The sequence below is a fragment of the Platalea leucorodia genome, assembly GCF_965183815.1.
Source record: "Platalea leucorodia genome assembly, chromosome: 3".
Classification (NCBI taxonomy): Eukaryota; Metazoa; Chordata; class Aves; order Pelecaniformes; family Threskiornithidae; genus Platalea; species Platalea leucorodia.
The window spans coordinates 98,362,191-98,380,132 of NC_138825.1; the positions used below are offsets into that span (position 1 = coordinate 98,362,191).

Genomic DNA, 17,942 nt, shown 5'->3' on the forward strand with positions numbered 1-17,942 from the left:
TGAAGTTAACATTTAATTTAATTAACTGTAGTATAATACAGCACAGTAAAACTTAAAATAACTTTGGTGAAAAATTGCCTTAACTTATTCAGCAGCTGTCTAGAGCTTTCCAAACATTGTTTAATCATCACAGAACTGATTTGCAGTGAGATAAGTAATTTAAATTTTAACAATGGTATCTGGGAAGTTGGCGAAGTCAGGATGGGAATGTAGGAGATACTGAATTCTATAACATAGCGGACATGCAGAGTGTGGGATTTTCTTTGTTCTGCAGATGTTAAGTATTATGAACGGACATCATGGGTAATAAAAAAAAAATGGTTTTGTAGTAGTTTGTTGAAAGAAACTGCTCATTCTGATTACTTAAAGTATTCCTATTTTTTTGGAGCCCTTTGAACGTGGCCTTGTGATGAAAAGATTTTTGTCTTTCAAATTCACTAAAAGCAATGCATTTCAGTTACTGAAGATAAACCATCTGGAAAGAATATACTGCCTCTACAATATCATATTAAATGAAAGAAATAGACTTAAAAGTAGTGAGTGTTGTGTAATACAAGTTGAAATACAGTGAAAATTAGGTAGTGATAATATCTTCCTTTTCTGCTTACAGGGGAACATTTTATTGCTTCCTTTATCCCACAGAAATCATTCCTGGTGTGAATAAAAGAAATGTCACACCTTTTAATGTTTGCAAATAAACGTGCATATTACTGTCAGACACTACACTATATCCAGTTCTCGTAGTCCACCAGAATATTCATGCTGAAAGTAAAACAGCAGCATTGCTGGAACACATTTTTCATGATGATGGAATATTGTGGCTACAACAGTTGTAACAATTTAATAAAACTGGATATAATAACAGGACTGGATTTGTGTCAAGATCTTGGATAACCTGATAATTTTGGATAAGAGATAAGTTCTTGTATAAGATTAGTCTTTATTTATGGCATTGGCTGCTAAAACCAACACGTTGCCAAGGTTTGCCTCAGAGCAGTGCCTGAGAGTTCTGTTTTAGATGTAAGCTAGTACAGTTGTTTACTAAGTCTAGCTATTAATGAAAATCATTGCAGCTGTTTCACTCATATATCTGATTGTATGGTTTTGGTTTTCTTAAGAATGTTACTAGGGAAGTGAAAGAGCTACAGTGAAAAACTGATATGGGCGATATCCCACAGGGATTAGATTTCTGCAGGGTATTATGAAGGGAAGGAACTGTTAAAGGGACTCAAGCATTGGGAAGTTTACATGTTGGGTTTTGTTGTGAAGACACAGTTACCTTACTGGCAATGCAGGGGATGCTCTACCCCACAGTCTTCTCATTCCAGCGCTTATAAAACTATATTCATTAACTGCTTTATGATTTATCTTCTTCAATCTTTGTCATCAAAACAAGTTGATAATGTAACATGTATTGCAGAAACAGGCCAAACTGCAGCAGCAGTATTAGAAATTTGTCCTTTTCTTGGTCCACTATGCTCCATTTCAATAATCATTTCAGTACTGATAATAATAGTGTCTTAATTTCATTGATTAAAACAAAACATTTTTTATTTTACTTTTAATCTCAGATCACAGTTGTCAATTGCTTTAGCAAAGCTATCAGCTTATAAATTGCATTATGCAGTAGATATCACCAATACAACTTCTTTCTTTAAAATAAATCGATCCACTTTGAATTTTTTTTAATCGACTTGTGACCATTACGATTAGAAAACTGGTGTAGATTCTCTGTCAGTCTAGAAACCAACTGCAAAATGTAGCAATTTGCTTTAAAGAGTGCATTATTCTTCTCCTTTAACTCATGATGTTTGCAATTTGAGGTTTGCACTAGTTAACTATAGGACTTCTGGTGATTGATTGTCTTGGTTTTGAGACGTAGATGTTTTCTGATTCCTCTAGTCAGAAAAATACCTTTCTAATCATGCCATAATGCAGCATATGCTCACTCTGGAGCTTTTATATTGCTTGCTTTTGATAGCTTTTTATGAAGGCCTGAGATAATCCATATGGTGCAAAATATGCTGTATTTATTATCCTTCAGAATATGCTACAAAGCTCCTATTTTCCCTAGGGCTTTCAGGCAGGTAAGATAAGCAGATGATAGATAAAGTGGTTAGAAAAAACTGCAGATGCTTCTCTGTTTTGTTTCTCTTTATTTCACTTTTATTGTAAATTCCTATTTTTATTTTATCACAAAAGAGCTGAACATTGGCCTTGATTTTTAACACAACAGCATACAGGTGAAGAGGTCATCCATCTGTTGTTTCATGTACTGTGTAAATGCCATATACTCTACGTAATGAAAACATGCTTAATGGGTCAACTCCTCAAAAAACAGTGTAAGCCACAACATATTAATAGCAATGGCTGCTACTTAATTAGAGTAGAAGTGTATTCAATATTTATATAATGCTGTAAGAAGTGTATTATTGGTATAAGATAACTTAATGCTCTTTTCATTTTCTGGGCCTCTCCCAAGGAAGCTATCAATAGACTTGCATCAACTGCAGGACATTTGTTGATGTACTTGGACATACCCAGGGTTAAGCCTGATTTGTATTTATTACCATTACAAATGATTTAGGAAGTTGTTGGACCTCTAAACTGGCTACTGATAGGGTCCTCACAAATGTACTTTCCTAGCCATGGCTGTGTTGGTCTTTTTTTTCAGTCCTTCCTAAAGTGCCTAGTGTAAAACTAGGGGTATATGAAATACAACACAAGTGCTGACTTATCTCATAATTTCTAATTTTTGTATAGTCTGAAACTTTTCCCAGCTCAATGGTCTTACTTGGAAAAAGTCCAGTTTATTAGATTTAGTCTAATTCATTTATGATATATTAACACTGGTAATAAAATGACATTTCTTGTTTCCTAAATTCCACTGTGTCTTGATAACCTAACTAGGTTATATCTGCTAGTTACTGTCCAGTATCCATTGCAGAGAGGCTAAGACTGATTTGAGAATATAGTTTCGATGTACAGATGTATTTAAAGTGGAACAAAAATTATGAAAACTTTTGAAATAATGATACTAATGTTAAGACCTGGATTTGTAAGGTGGAAAATAGGAATGAGTTGATCATGAATTATTATGAAAATTGGAAGGATTCTTTTTTTGGTTTGGTTTAGTTTTTTTTGGACAGAGATAAAGAAATTTAACCTAAAATACTTCTGGTGACTATCACACAGATGAACAGGAAGAACTGAAGAATATCCCTCAAAAAGGGTATTCTGGAATACATCTGAAAGGAAAAAGACACTGAGTTTGCAACAACAAAGAGTGACTATTGGCACAAGTAGCTCAAAAAGTGGAAAACTAATTTCTAGATGCTGAAGACTTCTGTTACACAGTGACACTATTACTGCCCACTGGCAGAGCATGACAGTGCCACAGAAATGGCAATGCTGAATTGAAGCAAGAGAATCAAAGGAGATTCTGATTCATGGACTGTGAGATTGAAACCAAATAGGAATCAAAAAGCACTAAATAGAGGAAAAGTTTTGAAATCTTGCTAGTCAGAATATCTCTCATGTATTTTCCCGTTCATTCTACTAACTCGCGCAGTACATTTAGAGAGAATTAATTTGGTTTTAATCCTTTCTTAGATAAGTGGAAGGGGAGCTAGGCTAATAACATTCCCTCCTGTGACTAATTTTATTCATTACTTTATCTCATAAATACTTGATACTTAAATGTAGCTTAATGTATCTTTCTATTTGGAGGTCAAGTGTTCAAAGTAAATGGTGGTTCTTCTTAAGAATAGATGTTCAATCAACAATGGTTTTCAGATTATACTTTTTTTTTGTCCAAGAACCTAATCCTCCCTTTTTTATGACTTAGAGCACTAGGGAAATAATGACTTTGTAGATGCTAGAGAGGAATAGCAATGTAAATACAAATACATCTCCTCACTAAAAATCATCAGAACAGTTAAACAATAATAAACTTAGATAAGTAAACTGGTTTATATATAGGTTGAATACTGAGAATGCATTGATGGTATCAGCTGCTGAAGAAATATTAAGGAAAGTGATAGGCAATCAATGAAGTTATACTTACCCAGTTTGCTTTGTGAGTAAACATTGATTTCTGTAGCTGAAGATTATTTTTGTGTACAAATACCAGAAATTAGTTTCATGTACAGTCTATAAATGCAGTTATTTTCTATTAATCTTAGGTATTTTCAAAGTACCAGTTAGCTTAATTTTTTTTTTTTTTTTCTGAGAAGAGAACATCTTAAACTTCAGTAGTAGAACTACTTTACCAAAATGATTATCTATTCTTTGAAGTGTCATTATTGTGAAAAACAAAACTATATTTTTATTTCTAGATTCACAAACTATTCATTCTTTCCTTACTTACAATTGCCTTTCTCTGTCTTCAGTAGAAAAAGCAGAGAAACAACATGCCTGCTCTTACTGGCTGCTGCATATCACTGAATTCCATATTTTTTAGAGATGACTGTCTCAACAATTTATGTATTTGCCAGAGGCTTTTCCTCAGGACATGTCCTTAGCTGGTTGTCTGTTTAAGCATATTTAAATCATGTTCTATCTCATGTGATCTATAGAGTAACTCTTAACTCCATTCTTCACATTATTAATTTCCCAGACTGTTCATAATTTTATTCTCAGAATAGCCCAAATTGATAATTTTTCAAAGTAGTTACAATATTGACTGACATCTTTTATACGTTTGAAATATTTTTTCCGTATAAAAACTAATAGAGCACAACAATATCCTATTTCTGAATGTTTTTTGTTATTTGGAAAGCAGATCTAATATATATAATACACACCATCCTGTAGTTTCTTTTATACACTTAAATGTGCTGAACCCTTTGACTTCCTAAACAAAATGATTTTAAGTTTTCATGTTTTCACATGTGATATCAATATATTTTATACAATATATGCATATTAATTAAGAGTAAATACACCAGATATCACAGAGGGAGCTTAGGGGAAAAACAGTGTAGCATTTAGAGAATATTTTATAGAGCTTCTTTTCCCCTCTATGGATGAGCATGTTGCATCATTTGAACACTACAGAATAAGATACCATAGGCTACCATTGTTATCTAAGATACAATTTCTAAAATTTCTTGATTTTAGAGTTCCAGACCAGAAGGGACCACGCATTTGACCACCAAGGGACCACTAGCTTGACCTTTTCTATGTCATAAATGATCAGTATTTTGTTCAGAAAGCCACAGACTTCAGTTAAATCAAACCCTTCTATTTCTTAAATATTTTCCTAAGATACATTCTACTGTGGTCACTTCTTCCTAAACCCACAGTATTGGTGAGGGATTTATATATCCAAATGATTCTGGCTGGCCAACTGCAGCCAGTACTTCAGTGAAAAGCTGAAAATAAAAGCTGGGTAAAGATTCCTTTCTGACCCTGCTAACCCTGTGTCTCAGGTATCTGACCCTGACTATAAGAACAAGCAGTGGGAGACATCTGAGAGGTGTAATTTACTCTCACCTCAAAGATTTTTTTACCTGCTAGCTATCCTTTCACCACAAAACTCAAGCTCTTCTATTTGAGAGATGCCCCAGAGAATGGAGAAACAAAAATAATTAGCCAGTTCTGTACTGGGAGAAAAATGCTGTTAGGCATTGCACATTGCATCCAGAAGCCTGAAGGCATAAGTTTTATGAAAATTATTGTACTGAGGCAGATACGAGGCAGCATGAGTATTTGAAAGATAATGCAAGCCATCCTTTTCTCAGTGAAGAAAGAGGGATATGCAGAGAGCGGGACAAGCAGTACAGCTGTCTTGTTTATTCAGACAGAGCTGTTTGAATACTGTACACTGTAACTCCTACTTAGTGAGAAGGAAGCTGTCTTTCTACTTTATCCTGCATGATTCCCTTTCAGTCAGAGTCATTTGGAGGCAGGGAGATAGCTCCTCTTCTGAAAGCAAATAAGCTTTGTCTCCCTAAAGGACGGGATGGAGCTTGCAGAGTCTGCAGCAACAGCGCAGACTGGGAAAATCCTGAAAAAAAACAGAGTCTGCCTGCTGTAGGAAGCAAGCACTAAGGTGAGCCTTGTAAAATCATGGAAGGAAGGAGATTTTTTTCGGGACCAACAGTATATAGTAAAGAATTTATTCAAGTTAGAGAATAAATTTACTTTCAAGCCTTTTTTTTGCTCTATCACACTTATTTCTACATTTTCATTATTTAAAAAGTTACCTCTTAAAAATCTGGTTATCTTGTGCTCTAAACAAAGTCTGTCTTTAAAAAGAGGGGTGTCCTTTTATATGTTTTTGGAGAAGCCACTTCAACAAAAGGGGGACAATTCAGAGTCTCTTCAAAGGGAGACTTTTGGCCTCAGGGAGACTTGGTTGTTTTTTCCATGTTCAAGCTGCTTTGTTCTCCTTCTCTTAATTTTTTTTTTTTTTTTTTTAATCTGGCTACTGGCTCATGCGGGCAGAGCTCAAATAAAGAACTGATCCAGTTAAAAATATGTACTTTTTTTTTGTTTTCAGCTGAATGATTTCCTTAATGCAAATTGCTGTGCGAAGAAGGGAGGAAGTACATTTGAATGTGCATGGAATAAAGGCTGGAACTTAGTCCTTTGCCTAAATTGCCAGTCAAACCACACCTAGAGATGTATAAGAAATGCCAGTGAGATGATCCAGGCTCCACCGTATCTACTGTACCTATTGACAGTTCTCCATTCACTTTCAGAGTTTCTCTAAAATGTAGCTTAAAGCTTGTCTTCTTAAGATGAGCAATTTAACTTTCTTTCAGAAACAAGCTTTCTTTCAGAAACAAATTATGCTGTTATACTGCTGATCTTACATGAGCATACTCCTTTTGAACGTTGCGTGGTAAAGATCTCAGTTCTGCATTGCCAGACATGTCTGAATACCCTTTGCTATTCTGAAGTCTCTACAAGTGCTTTATTCATTCGACAAGAACTAAGATTTCACAGAGAAAGAAGGAATAGCGTAAATGGACAAAACCTAGAAATTATGACAGAGAAACTTGGCATTAATATTTTCATATCTTGCAGTTAGTTTCCAGAAATTGAGAAGAATGAAAGTAGACTTTCTTCTTGCATATCTGTCTTTGTATACAAAAAAACCTGCACTGATCAGATCTTCTAATAAATCAAAGGATTAAAACTAAGTGCATTTGTATGCAGCTAAATATTATTTTGTTCTGCATCAATGCAATGTAAAGAAATCTTAATTGGAATGAAAAAACATCATGAAATCAAAGCTCAATATGTTGTGCATGTTTTTTATATTCCACAAAGAGTGACTATTTATCGTAAACTTCATATGAGTCAACAGAGAATAAGCAACTGCCTTTTTCTAACAATGTAATTGAATGCAATGGATTTAATTATACTAAATTGATCATAATAACAGTTAATAGCAACTTAATACCACCAATTAGTTTGATACAAGCTGTTGTTTTACAGCCTCTTTAAGATAAAAGCTTAGTTAATCATGCCACATCTTGGGTACAAATCACTTCCTACACCTTTTCAGAACTCTGCCATCACAAGAGATGCTCAGAAGTTAAAATCTGGAATCATCAAAGAGACAAATCTGTGATCTATTCCTGCTCAGATAATATAACTAAATAAATACTAAAAACATTTCTGTCATTGCTACTTTCTTTTACTTTGGATCTCAAAAGAGCTTGTTAGTCTCACTTCTAAATTTTCTACTTTAACTTCTGAAACAACTTATTGTAGGGACAGAAACATAAACACAGTAGAGTAAGACTGTAATAACAGGCAACATACCTAAAACTTTGTTCTATAGTAGTTTCTGAGGAACATAAAAGGATGCTTATGGATACTAAAAGTGGGTTCAGTGTTCTGTGGCTCTCTTGGCCCCATGTCACAAGCGTAGAAGTGATATTAAGGAGAACACAGACAGGGTATAGAGACCAGAAATAACGTTGGCCTGAAGAGCTGATGTAAATATGAATCCCCACTGTGTAACTATCTTCTTATTCAGTGCAGTCTTTCAGTTTCACTGGAAATAAAATGTCAGTGTTACAAGTCTAGATCCAACTCTAAACTTGCCACTGTCTGAATGCTTGAATACAGTACTCTCATTCGGGCCAAGCCTTCCTCTAAGTGAAACTTTATTTACATCTACATCAACTTGAAATAAGTGCATATTGTTTTCTAAGTTTAATTTCTGTAAATAGCATTTAAGGTTGTTACAATGTGAGCAGCAGAAGACTTGAAGCTCTCCGAACTGCAAAGACAGACATAACCAGAAGCATAGATTATTGTTTTTTCTCTAGCTAAATCTATAGTAGTAAATAAAACTGAAATCTTTGGACCTGAGGCCAGCTGACAGGTCCCAGGTCATATCTATAAAAATACTTATTGCAAAATAGTTTGGCAACATTTAAACTAGGAATGATTCCTGAATTGCACTAACCAGTGAACTTTTTCAGTTTCGGAACTGGAGATGACAGCTAGCCTGGGTGGCAACTGTAACAGGAACTGTGGTAGCTTCATAAAAATATGGATGATTATGTGTCAGGACTTGAACTCATGTTGTGGACCTTTTTTGTTTAGTAATGTAGGTGTAACCTCTGTGAAAAGAATAAGGGGGTACCTTATTTATTCATTCCTTAGAATATGAAACAAAGATTATTCCTCCCCCCCCCCCATATTCTTAGAGAAATTTGCATCATGCCTTGTCATTAGCTTCATTGTTCTTACTTATTTAGTTAAATCACTCTCTAAGACCAGACTAAGAAATCAGCCCCAGGTCCAGCAAATATGAGTCTTCTGTCAGAGAGAATGTGAAAAAATATGTTGTCGACTCATTAGTTCATCTGCAACATGAGAGTGTGTGTTACCTGGTGTCTCAATAGGGCACGGTTGGCACCAACAGATGTGAGCAGTCTAAAATGATGCATCTTACTGCAGAGTGAAAATTTAATGACTCTGAGTGTAACTGGTGTATTTTCTATCTAGATAAATCTACTGAGGGTGATACTAGATTCTGTCTTATTCTCTGAATGTTATTACTATGGGGCTGGGGGGGATTTTGCTGAAGAAGAATGTCACAGGATTGAAGAATCATAGGATAATTCAGGCTAGAAGGGACTTCAGGAGGTCTGTAGTCCAACCTCCTGCTCAAAGCAGGGCCAGCCAAGGGGTCAGACCAGGTTGCTCAGGGCTTTTTTCAGTCAGGTTTTGAAAACCTCCGAGGGTGAAACCTCCACAACCTCTCTGAGCAGAGAAGTCCGGGGTTGTTCCAATCTTAAAGTTGTCTCAAACACCCTCGCAAAGCCTTATGATTTTTAAAACCAGTACTGGGTCAAAATTGATCCCACCTTTTAAATGTGCGTTAAGAAAATGTTAATTGTCTGTGACAACAGATCTATTCTTTTGTTGCAGTTTTACAAAAATAAACATCTTACTGCAAGGAGCAGTTTGAGTATGAAACCAGAAAATGAAATCTAGATATAGAGTGAAAACAGAGGGAAACAGGAGTTGGCTTGCATTTTTTTCAGCTAAGAAATCTGTAAAATAATAATTAAACACAGTGAAAATGAAATACGTTTTTCAGCTTTAATTAATCAATCAGTTGTCTTCAATAAAATCAGGGAACTTTGGGGGTTTTTTTTTAGAATATGTGATAATAAAACTTCTCTTCAATTCTTGTAGTTCACAACTCTTACTTGATATACCTGTTTGCAAACCTACTTTTGTTTTTGTTTAATAAACTGAATGCTAACATTGCATCCTAAATAGTTCAAGGGTAATTAGTGAATTGTTTATTGTTGTTTAGCACGATCACGTTCAAAGTGAAATTGCTAGAGATGGGTGAAAGTTTCGATCTTGTTTCTAGAACAAGAGATTTCCCTTTCTTATCAGGAAAACCAGATTAAAGAAGCTTTAGTCCTAGCAAGGCTGCACAGCATGACTGACACTTAATACTTTATCTGGACATCCCCCTTTCCCTCCTCCTCTTCCCCCATTTGTTTTAGTACCTTTTTATCATTTTATGATAATCCCAAACATCATTTAATCATCACTAACAAATGTCAGCAAGTAAAGACATTATGTAAAAGGATTTGGATTTCATGCAGATATTGTCATGTTTAGGTACCGTTATCCCAACAGTTATCAAATTATTATCTGACCTTTCCATCCTTCCAACCTGCGAGGCATTGGGCAATGGATTTAATACTGTTTAGACAGAACTCATCTTCAGGTTATAATTAATAGGCCAGTATTTAATCATTACATTTAGGTGAGTACAAATGAGGAATCTGTGAACTATTACTGCTGGGTTGGACTGAGGCACAATTACTGGTAGCTTACCCAGCAAAAGTGCTTGAGACTTGCTGTATGCGTTTCCACATTTATAATTATGCAAAAATCTCTGTCTTCTTGCTTGACCTTTAAAGCAGCCAATGTGCTGATTGTAGAAAAAGTATTTTAAAAGCCTGATGGAAATTTCATAGAGTGCCTATGTGACCTGGTGATTGTATCATCAGCAAATGCTAAACAATAATGGTTTAAGGTTGTTATTCTAATTTGGCCAGACCCTGCTAGATTCAATCAAGCAAAATCAAAGGTGCATGGCTGACATTCCAACAAGCTTAGGGCAAAGGCAGCTCACGCTATTGAATTGCATTAACTTGTTTTCTGACATAACACACTGGGAATTAGCTTCAAAATATGTTTATATATGCACACAAAAATACCTCTGCATATCCATCGTATATGTCCAAGGCTAACGTGAAAAGAACTACATTTGTAAATAGGTTGCTTGTGTAATAGAAATACACACATGGTCACATAACCAGTTACAACATTAGCATCTCAGAATGTGTAGAAGAAACAGTAATTTAAAAGAAAATAAAAGAAGTCATTTGGGCAGCTTTCCTTCATTTAGCACATCTGTTAATTAGTTTAAAAAAATAAAAAATGCCTGTCAGTTCCCCTCCTGACCCTCTTCCACTCCAATCTTAAGAATTACGTTGCATTAAGACAAGTCTGACTTAAAATATTTCATAAAGATCACTGTCCTATTATGCCTTTATTCATAAATATTATATCCTTTTATCAGAAAGAGAGGAAGTTTTAGATATTTAAAAAATCAATACTTTTTTTCCTTAGAACTCTCAACAGAGCTTTCTGCTGTAGAATGAATGCATCCAAAATGTCACCCTGGGTTCAAGCTGTAGGAAAAACTGCTTGATCATTGCAAACAGAGCTACTGAGAATGCATGTATGAGTTACACACATTATCAGCAAACTTCCTTTGTAAGCAAATAATGCAAATGGTATGCTGCAGAACCTTGCGTATGTGCTTAGACACACAACCATTGCATAATATCTACAGAACATGGTATGAAAATATTCCTTTCCTTGACTGCAGTTCTGGCTGTGATTTTCTCCTTCCTTTTCTCATTCATGTTAGCTATTAATTAGCAAGTTTCAAAAAACTTTGTAAAAATTGAGGAGAAAACAAAAAAATCCCCTGAACTTATCCCTTAAGAAGTTTATTTTTAGTCCACAGAATTAAAACCCCAACTTATTTCTCTTCTTTAATGTTTATTTTAACAATAAAACAAAACTTCATATTCTTCACCTGAAGTTATTTACCATAGGATGGACAGACCATTTTGCTTGCAAAAACATCTATAGTTCTGTCTGTTAAAGGCTAATACCATGTTTCCATATTTTTCTGAAAGTATCACAAAAACAGAATTATATGGAAAACAAACATAGAGAACTGTTTGCAAATGTCACTAATGTTAAGTCTCCATCCTCTGAATTAAAAACTAATAGAAGACCTTGTCAAATACTATGTGAGAAATCCTTTATATATCATTATCTGACAGAAGATAGTGAAGAAAACTTTCCATGCTCTTTTTGTAACTAATGAGTTTCAGAAGCTAATTTTACATTATCAAAGATAAACTGAATTCATACTTTACCGATAGCATCCTAGCTAAATTACAGACTGTTGCTTTTATAGTTTTGTTTGCTATATGCTATTTTTACATAGATTTTTTGTGCCATCTATATTACAGACGCACTTGAGTATTTTTAAACACACAGCTGATTGAACTCTGATTTGTTCCGTGTGCGGAAAGGATAGGCTGAAAGAAATTCCTGCATGAGAGACTCTTGTTTAGTTCTGATATTTCTTCACTGTGCTTTCTTTCGTGAAGATAGGGTGCTTGCTGCCCATTCGTTATCGGAATGTAAATAAGCTTCGCATCATATTAAAAAATTCAAAGAAAACCAAATTGTTTACTTTGCGCCTTCTGTTTATTGTTAACAATTTATGCATGCTGTTCAGAGCGACACTGTTAAGAGGGTGTGTGGACAGGGGGAGGGAAAAGGGAATGTACGTATTAATTTCAGGGCCTAATATTACTGCCTTTGGTTTTAGGACTAATGCTTTTGAAGATAAGTATTACAAATTGTAGTAGGTCTGCACTCTCTAAAATGCACTTTATTTTAAATTGCTTTTCTGGGTTATCTTTCTTTGTGATGAAAAAGAGGGATATTTAAAATATTTGAAGTTAATGGATGTCTATTTTTCAAATTACAAAGCCTTCTTGTTATTGTTAAAAATTGCCTAACTTTTTTATTCAGCCATTATTACGTGTTTTGGCTTTTTTAGCAATTACACTGCTCAGATTTATGATATGGCTTCATTTCAATGGAAGTTCAAACCTCAAAGACATGCCAACTTACAGCTTGTTAAACAGCTTCTTTTACATTTATAGTCTTCAACATAAAAACAGCTATTTACTTGATTTTCTTTCCTTATTGGTTTAGTAACAGCCTAATTAATTGTCAGATAGACAGTAATGTAAACTATATATGGTGGTAAAATGTGCCTATTTCTTAATTTATGCAGGCAAGGCATGGTACCATGTGAAGCAGAAATGTCGATCCTGGGAATATCTGCAAAGACAAGTATGTCTAGCAATTTCTGGTCCAGTTCACATTGGCTTGAAACAGGATCCGTATTTGTTGGTGGTTTGCCTCATCATTATGCAATAAAACAGGTATTTTTTTTCTTACTATTTATTTTTATTTAAGATGATTGTTATTTTGGGAGTGGCATATTGAATAGGATATAACTGAAGAGATTTAAACTATGCAAAAAATAAAAATTACTTACAGCATTTTGAGGATTACATTTAAGGGATGTGTATGGTCCCTTGCAGAGTTTTGCTGGTGCCTGGGACTTTGGTAAGTGAAGTAAACAGAAACAGCATTCTGGCCTGAAGTTATGATCTGCATTCCTGTTTGTGTTGAGTAGGCAGAGTTAAGGAGCAAATATCAAATTCAGAGGAGGTGCCTGTTACCTCAGATGCTAGTTCTTTGAAGATGTGAAAAGTATAACTGCAGTGGGTTCCGTAACCAAAGAGGCTCTCTGCTTGCATCCTGTGCTGGCACAGACAGGTGTGTGTAAAAATGGACCAAGCAAGAGAGAGGTAACCTCTGGAACTGCATTAATGAATGAGACATATGGTAAAGGAACTTGAACTTGTGGGGCCATGTATGCAGCTAGGGTAAGGGCGTATGCAGCTAGGGTAAGGGCATATGCAGGGGTGAGAAGTAATATGCAATAGGGCTAGCACAGAGTTAGGGAAGAAGTGAGCTGCGAAGGTGTTGAGAGGAGTACGCACAGGGTCATGCAGCGCATTGGAGAGAAGTGGATCATTACTGAATTGTTGTTATGGAGGAGTTTGGGTTAGAGTAGTCATGGTAACATACAAATCACTTAAGTAACTTCCAATTTAAATATTTTTTTTCAAGCAGGATGAGTATAGATGGTGATTTCTGTTGAAATGACACTATGACACTCACACTCGTCACACTCACACCAATCAAAGTCCCAGCCCCTGTAATTCATTTGACGCTAGCACTGCACACCCAGGGGACACTCACTCTGGCTCCTGGCAGCATGGCCTCTGTGCAGAGCACTTCCCAGCGGGCTCAGCCTTCTACATCTTGTCAGGTGTCTGAGTACGGAGTCCCCCTCTACACCCAAGGGGTTATTGCCATAACTATGGATAAATTTTTAAAATTAAATTGTTGGCATAAGGTGCCAGCGGCCTTGCTAGTCACATAGCCCCAAGTCAATCCCTGACTTTCACCTTATCTAAAGCTAACCAGTGTTGCTACCTGGATTATTTCACCCTCTAGTCTCATGTCCCAAATGTGTTATAAGAATGTAAAGTTGTTCCGCATTACATAACAAAGGTTATCTATGAGTCTTTATTTGTTTTTTTGCACGCTTAGTGGAATAAACTAAACTGTTAACACTGGGTTGGGGTAGCCCAGGTCTCATTTATCTGAGCAGTAATCTTTGGGTTGGTGTCACTCCACAACTGTAACGAAGTTAATCTGCGGGTTTTTTTGTTTTCCCAGTGCACGGCAGAAACATGTAGTCAGAGCTCGACATATGTAGTCCAGATTTCATTTTTTTTGAGACATACTTTCAAGTAGGGTTCACCCTGTGATAATTGTTTCAACCTTTTTATTTCTGGTCTGTTCTTTGGTAAGTGAAGGTCATCTTATTATAAGGCGAATATGGTAATTTCAAGCACAGATGGTTTTGATGCTGTTATTGTAACGCAGCATTTCTAGATTGCTTTCACCTTATAACAAAATGGACAGTAACGAATGAAGTGACAATACTGTTGAAATCCAACTTAAAAGTTCCTGTGAGTAGGTGCTTTTAGGGTTGCAAAATACTCTTCCAAAAGTATACTTCTAAATACCTCAGACTGGCATTAAAAGAGCATGTAAAATAGTATTTGTAGTCATATAACTTTTCCCTTAATTCAAACATCCATACTCAAACTGTCCATTCATCTGGAATATTTTATCCTATTAGTTGCATATAAAATTTTATTTACTATAGAAATGTATCTTCAAGAAATGTTCTATACTAGTAAGAACTAAGAAAATTATATTTTCAATGATTAAATTACCTGTCTTCTGGAAGCTAAGACAAATGTTTTTGGGGCTCCCCTGCAGAAATTTATAGTGAAGGCTTAGATAAGTTCAGTCCACGGAGTGTATTTAGGAGAAGGTACAGAAGCAATTTGTTTGAGGGATACACGTAATAATGTGTATGTGAGAAGGAAGTTTGAGATGGTAAATAGCTCTTCACCAGCCAAAGGCAAAAAAAAATCCAGAACAATAAGTTTACCTTAGGTAAGTTAAAATAGCGATAAAACACAATGGTTTAAGGGTAATTTACTGCTAAAACATTTTGCCTATATATGTGTTGGATTGTCATATCAAAATGGGCTTTGTTTCTTTAAGGATGTTGCAGTTCAATAGATTATTCCATTCTTAACACAGGATTAATAGGTGAAAAGTTATGGTCCATGTTTGTTATTTAGATGATGTAATAGATGTGGGACGTGCAAGTGCTCAAGCTGATGATAACCTCTACTAGTACTTGGAAAGCATATGTTCATATAGCTTCCCCAAAGGTAAAAATACATCCTCAACTCTCAGTTGCCTCTCTGGTTTTCCGTGAAGCTTTTTTGCAGTTCACTCCTTTCTGTTTGAGATTGCCTCAGCCTTTTCTTTCACTTCATTTTCTTTGCTCCTTTGTGATTTTTGCGTTCATTTTGATCTTAGTGTCTCATTTTGCCCAATTTTTACTTTTTTGTAGCTTTGGGCAAGTTTAATTTTCCTTGGCCTCCCCATCAAAGTCTGTTGGCTATAAGCCACGTACAGTCTATAAAGGCTATATTTTTCCATTTTGTCAGGGAATGGAGAACTGCCTGTCCGAGTTCTCTTTATGTGGGCTTTTCAATCCCAGCAGTAGGAAACCACTCCAGGAAGTTTCTTTCTCATCAGCTTTGACCCAGGCAGTCAGGCTTCTGTTGTAAAACCTTCATCATCCCCCAAACAGAAAAGATCTGTTTCTGACCTTCATCCTGCAGTTCGCTTCAAGGGAGATTTCTGCTCCAACTGAGACTCAGCTTTTTCTGGCAAACGCTCTGATCACTCTTGGAGTCAAGCCTGATAATGACCCTTGTGGTATCCATAGTATCTGCCTAATAATACATTGCCTTGTTTTAGATGAGCTCCTTCTCTCACAGGAGTAGTTCACTCTGCTGTTGGCTCTCCTACCTTCCAATATCGTGGAAGTTGTAGAGAGCAGTGACTTCAGACCCTGGACTGCTTCAGTTTCTGTCTGACAGGAACTTCTAGCTGTCAGTGCCAGAAACTGTTGACACGGGAGTTGCGTATTACTGGAATTGGCACATGCTACACTATTAATTTCCAGGCTAGATTTCTCTTCCTTTCTTTATGAGTGAAGTTTGATATGATCTGTGAAGCCCTCAGGGTAAAATACTGTGTCCTCTGAGGATTTCCTATACTGCAGTTTCCTAATCAGCTCTCAAGTGTCCAAGCATTTTTTCCACATATTTATTTTTTGTCTCTGTGTTTATTATTCAGTATTGCTTAGAGTCAGAATGCCCTCAACATGTAAGGCAAAGTGCAACTTGCCTTTCAGTCTCAAAAAGTTGAAGCTTTCTTTTCCAAAAACAAGAGGGAAATTATCTCCCTATCTTGACTGCTTTTCCTTTTGTTCTTTAATGCCATTCTATATAATGGATACTATATGGGGTAGCCTTTTACTGTTTCTTTAAGGGAGAAAATTGCTTCAGTCTTCCTTAAAGATTGGTTAGGAAACCATAGGGTCTTTCAGGAATTATTAAGAGAAGTTATCGTTTCTCTGTATGTACTCATTGAGTGTTTTGAGTCTGTTCTGAACCTGACTGGCATTCTGTCTTTTATACACCATTTTGAATAGAAATATCAATAAACAAAGTCATAATAGTTCTAGACGGGAAGGCTTGATAAGCACCAACTATGTATGTTTCCGCTGCCCAGGGTAATAACAGACTTAGCACACTATCAACAGAAGTTTGGATTTCCTTCCTAGTCACCCTCTACTGATTTCCCTGGTTGCTGCTACAGCTTGGAAATGCACTTGAGGAGAACAGATTACAGCCTTACCCTCTCTCAAGGCAGTGATATATTTAAAAGAACATCTGTGACATCTGAGGAAGCAATGCCATAATACCCAATAGATTTCTTCAGTAATTAGAAGCTGTCAGACTTCCCAATTCTCTGTGCCTAGTGGCAGGGGTTGGTGGGGAGAAACACTACCAACAGTAGAACAAGATAAAGTTATGGACTATTTCAGTAAACCGGACATATAAAGTATCATGGGTCCAGATGGGATGCATACAAGCATGTGCCACTGGCTGATGTTGTCACAAGGCTGCTCCCTGTCACCTCTGAAAGACTAGAGCAATTAGAGGAGGTCCCTGATGACTGGAAAAAGGCAAATGTGATGTCATGTTCATCTTCAAAAAGACCAAGGAGGAAGATCTGGGTAACCATGAGCTGGTCAGGCCAATGACACAGCTCAGTTCCTGAGACAATTGTAGAAACAAATGAAGGAAAAGCAGGTCCTTGGGAACAACTAGTATGGATTTACCAAGGGGAAACTCTGCCTGACCAGTGTGATTACCTTCCATGTTGAGATGACTGGCTCTGTGGACAAAGGGAGGGCAGTGGATATTCCTTACCTTTTTTTCCCAGACTCAACTTCATTCCCAGCTCCTCTGTCTCCTCCCCCTGAGCGGCACAGGGGGATGGGGAATGGGGATTGTGGTCAGTCCATAACAGCTCGTCTCTGCCACTCCTTCCTCATACACATCTACAGTTCCCTGATGTTATGTACCCGCAGGTCAAAGACAGTAAAAGTATTTGCCTGGATGTGAATTAGAGGGTAAGGATCTGAAGACGTGGGTAGAAAATGAGATAAGTGTGCTGAAACACCTTGGTCGAATTTATCCAAGTTCAAGCACTGCAAACTGTTTCACGCCAGCAAGAAATTGTTTTTATGGCTCTCTCTA

The 17,942-nt window shown here is 36.3% G+C and overlaps 1 protein-coding gene across 1 annotated transcript in view; it reads left to right on the forward strand.

Annotated features, from left to right (window-relative positions):
• EYS (eyes shut homolog) overlaps window positions 1-17,942 on the forward strand; it is a gene marked incomplete at its 5' end in the record, with an annotated part of 904,266 nt that overhangs the window by 602,600 nt on the left and 283,724 nt on the right. The window contains one exon of the mRNA XM_082305491.1: window positions 12,893-13,043. Within this exon, the coding sequence (XP_082161617.1) occupies window positions 12,893-13,043 (151 nt within the window). The remainder of the gene's footprint in view (window positions 1-12,892; window positions 13,044-17,942) is intronic.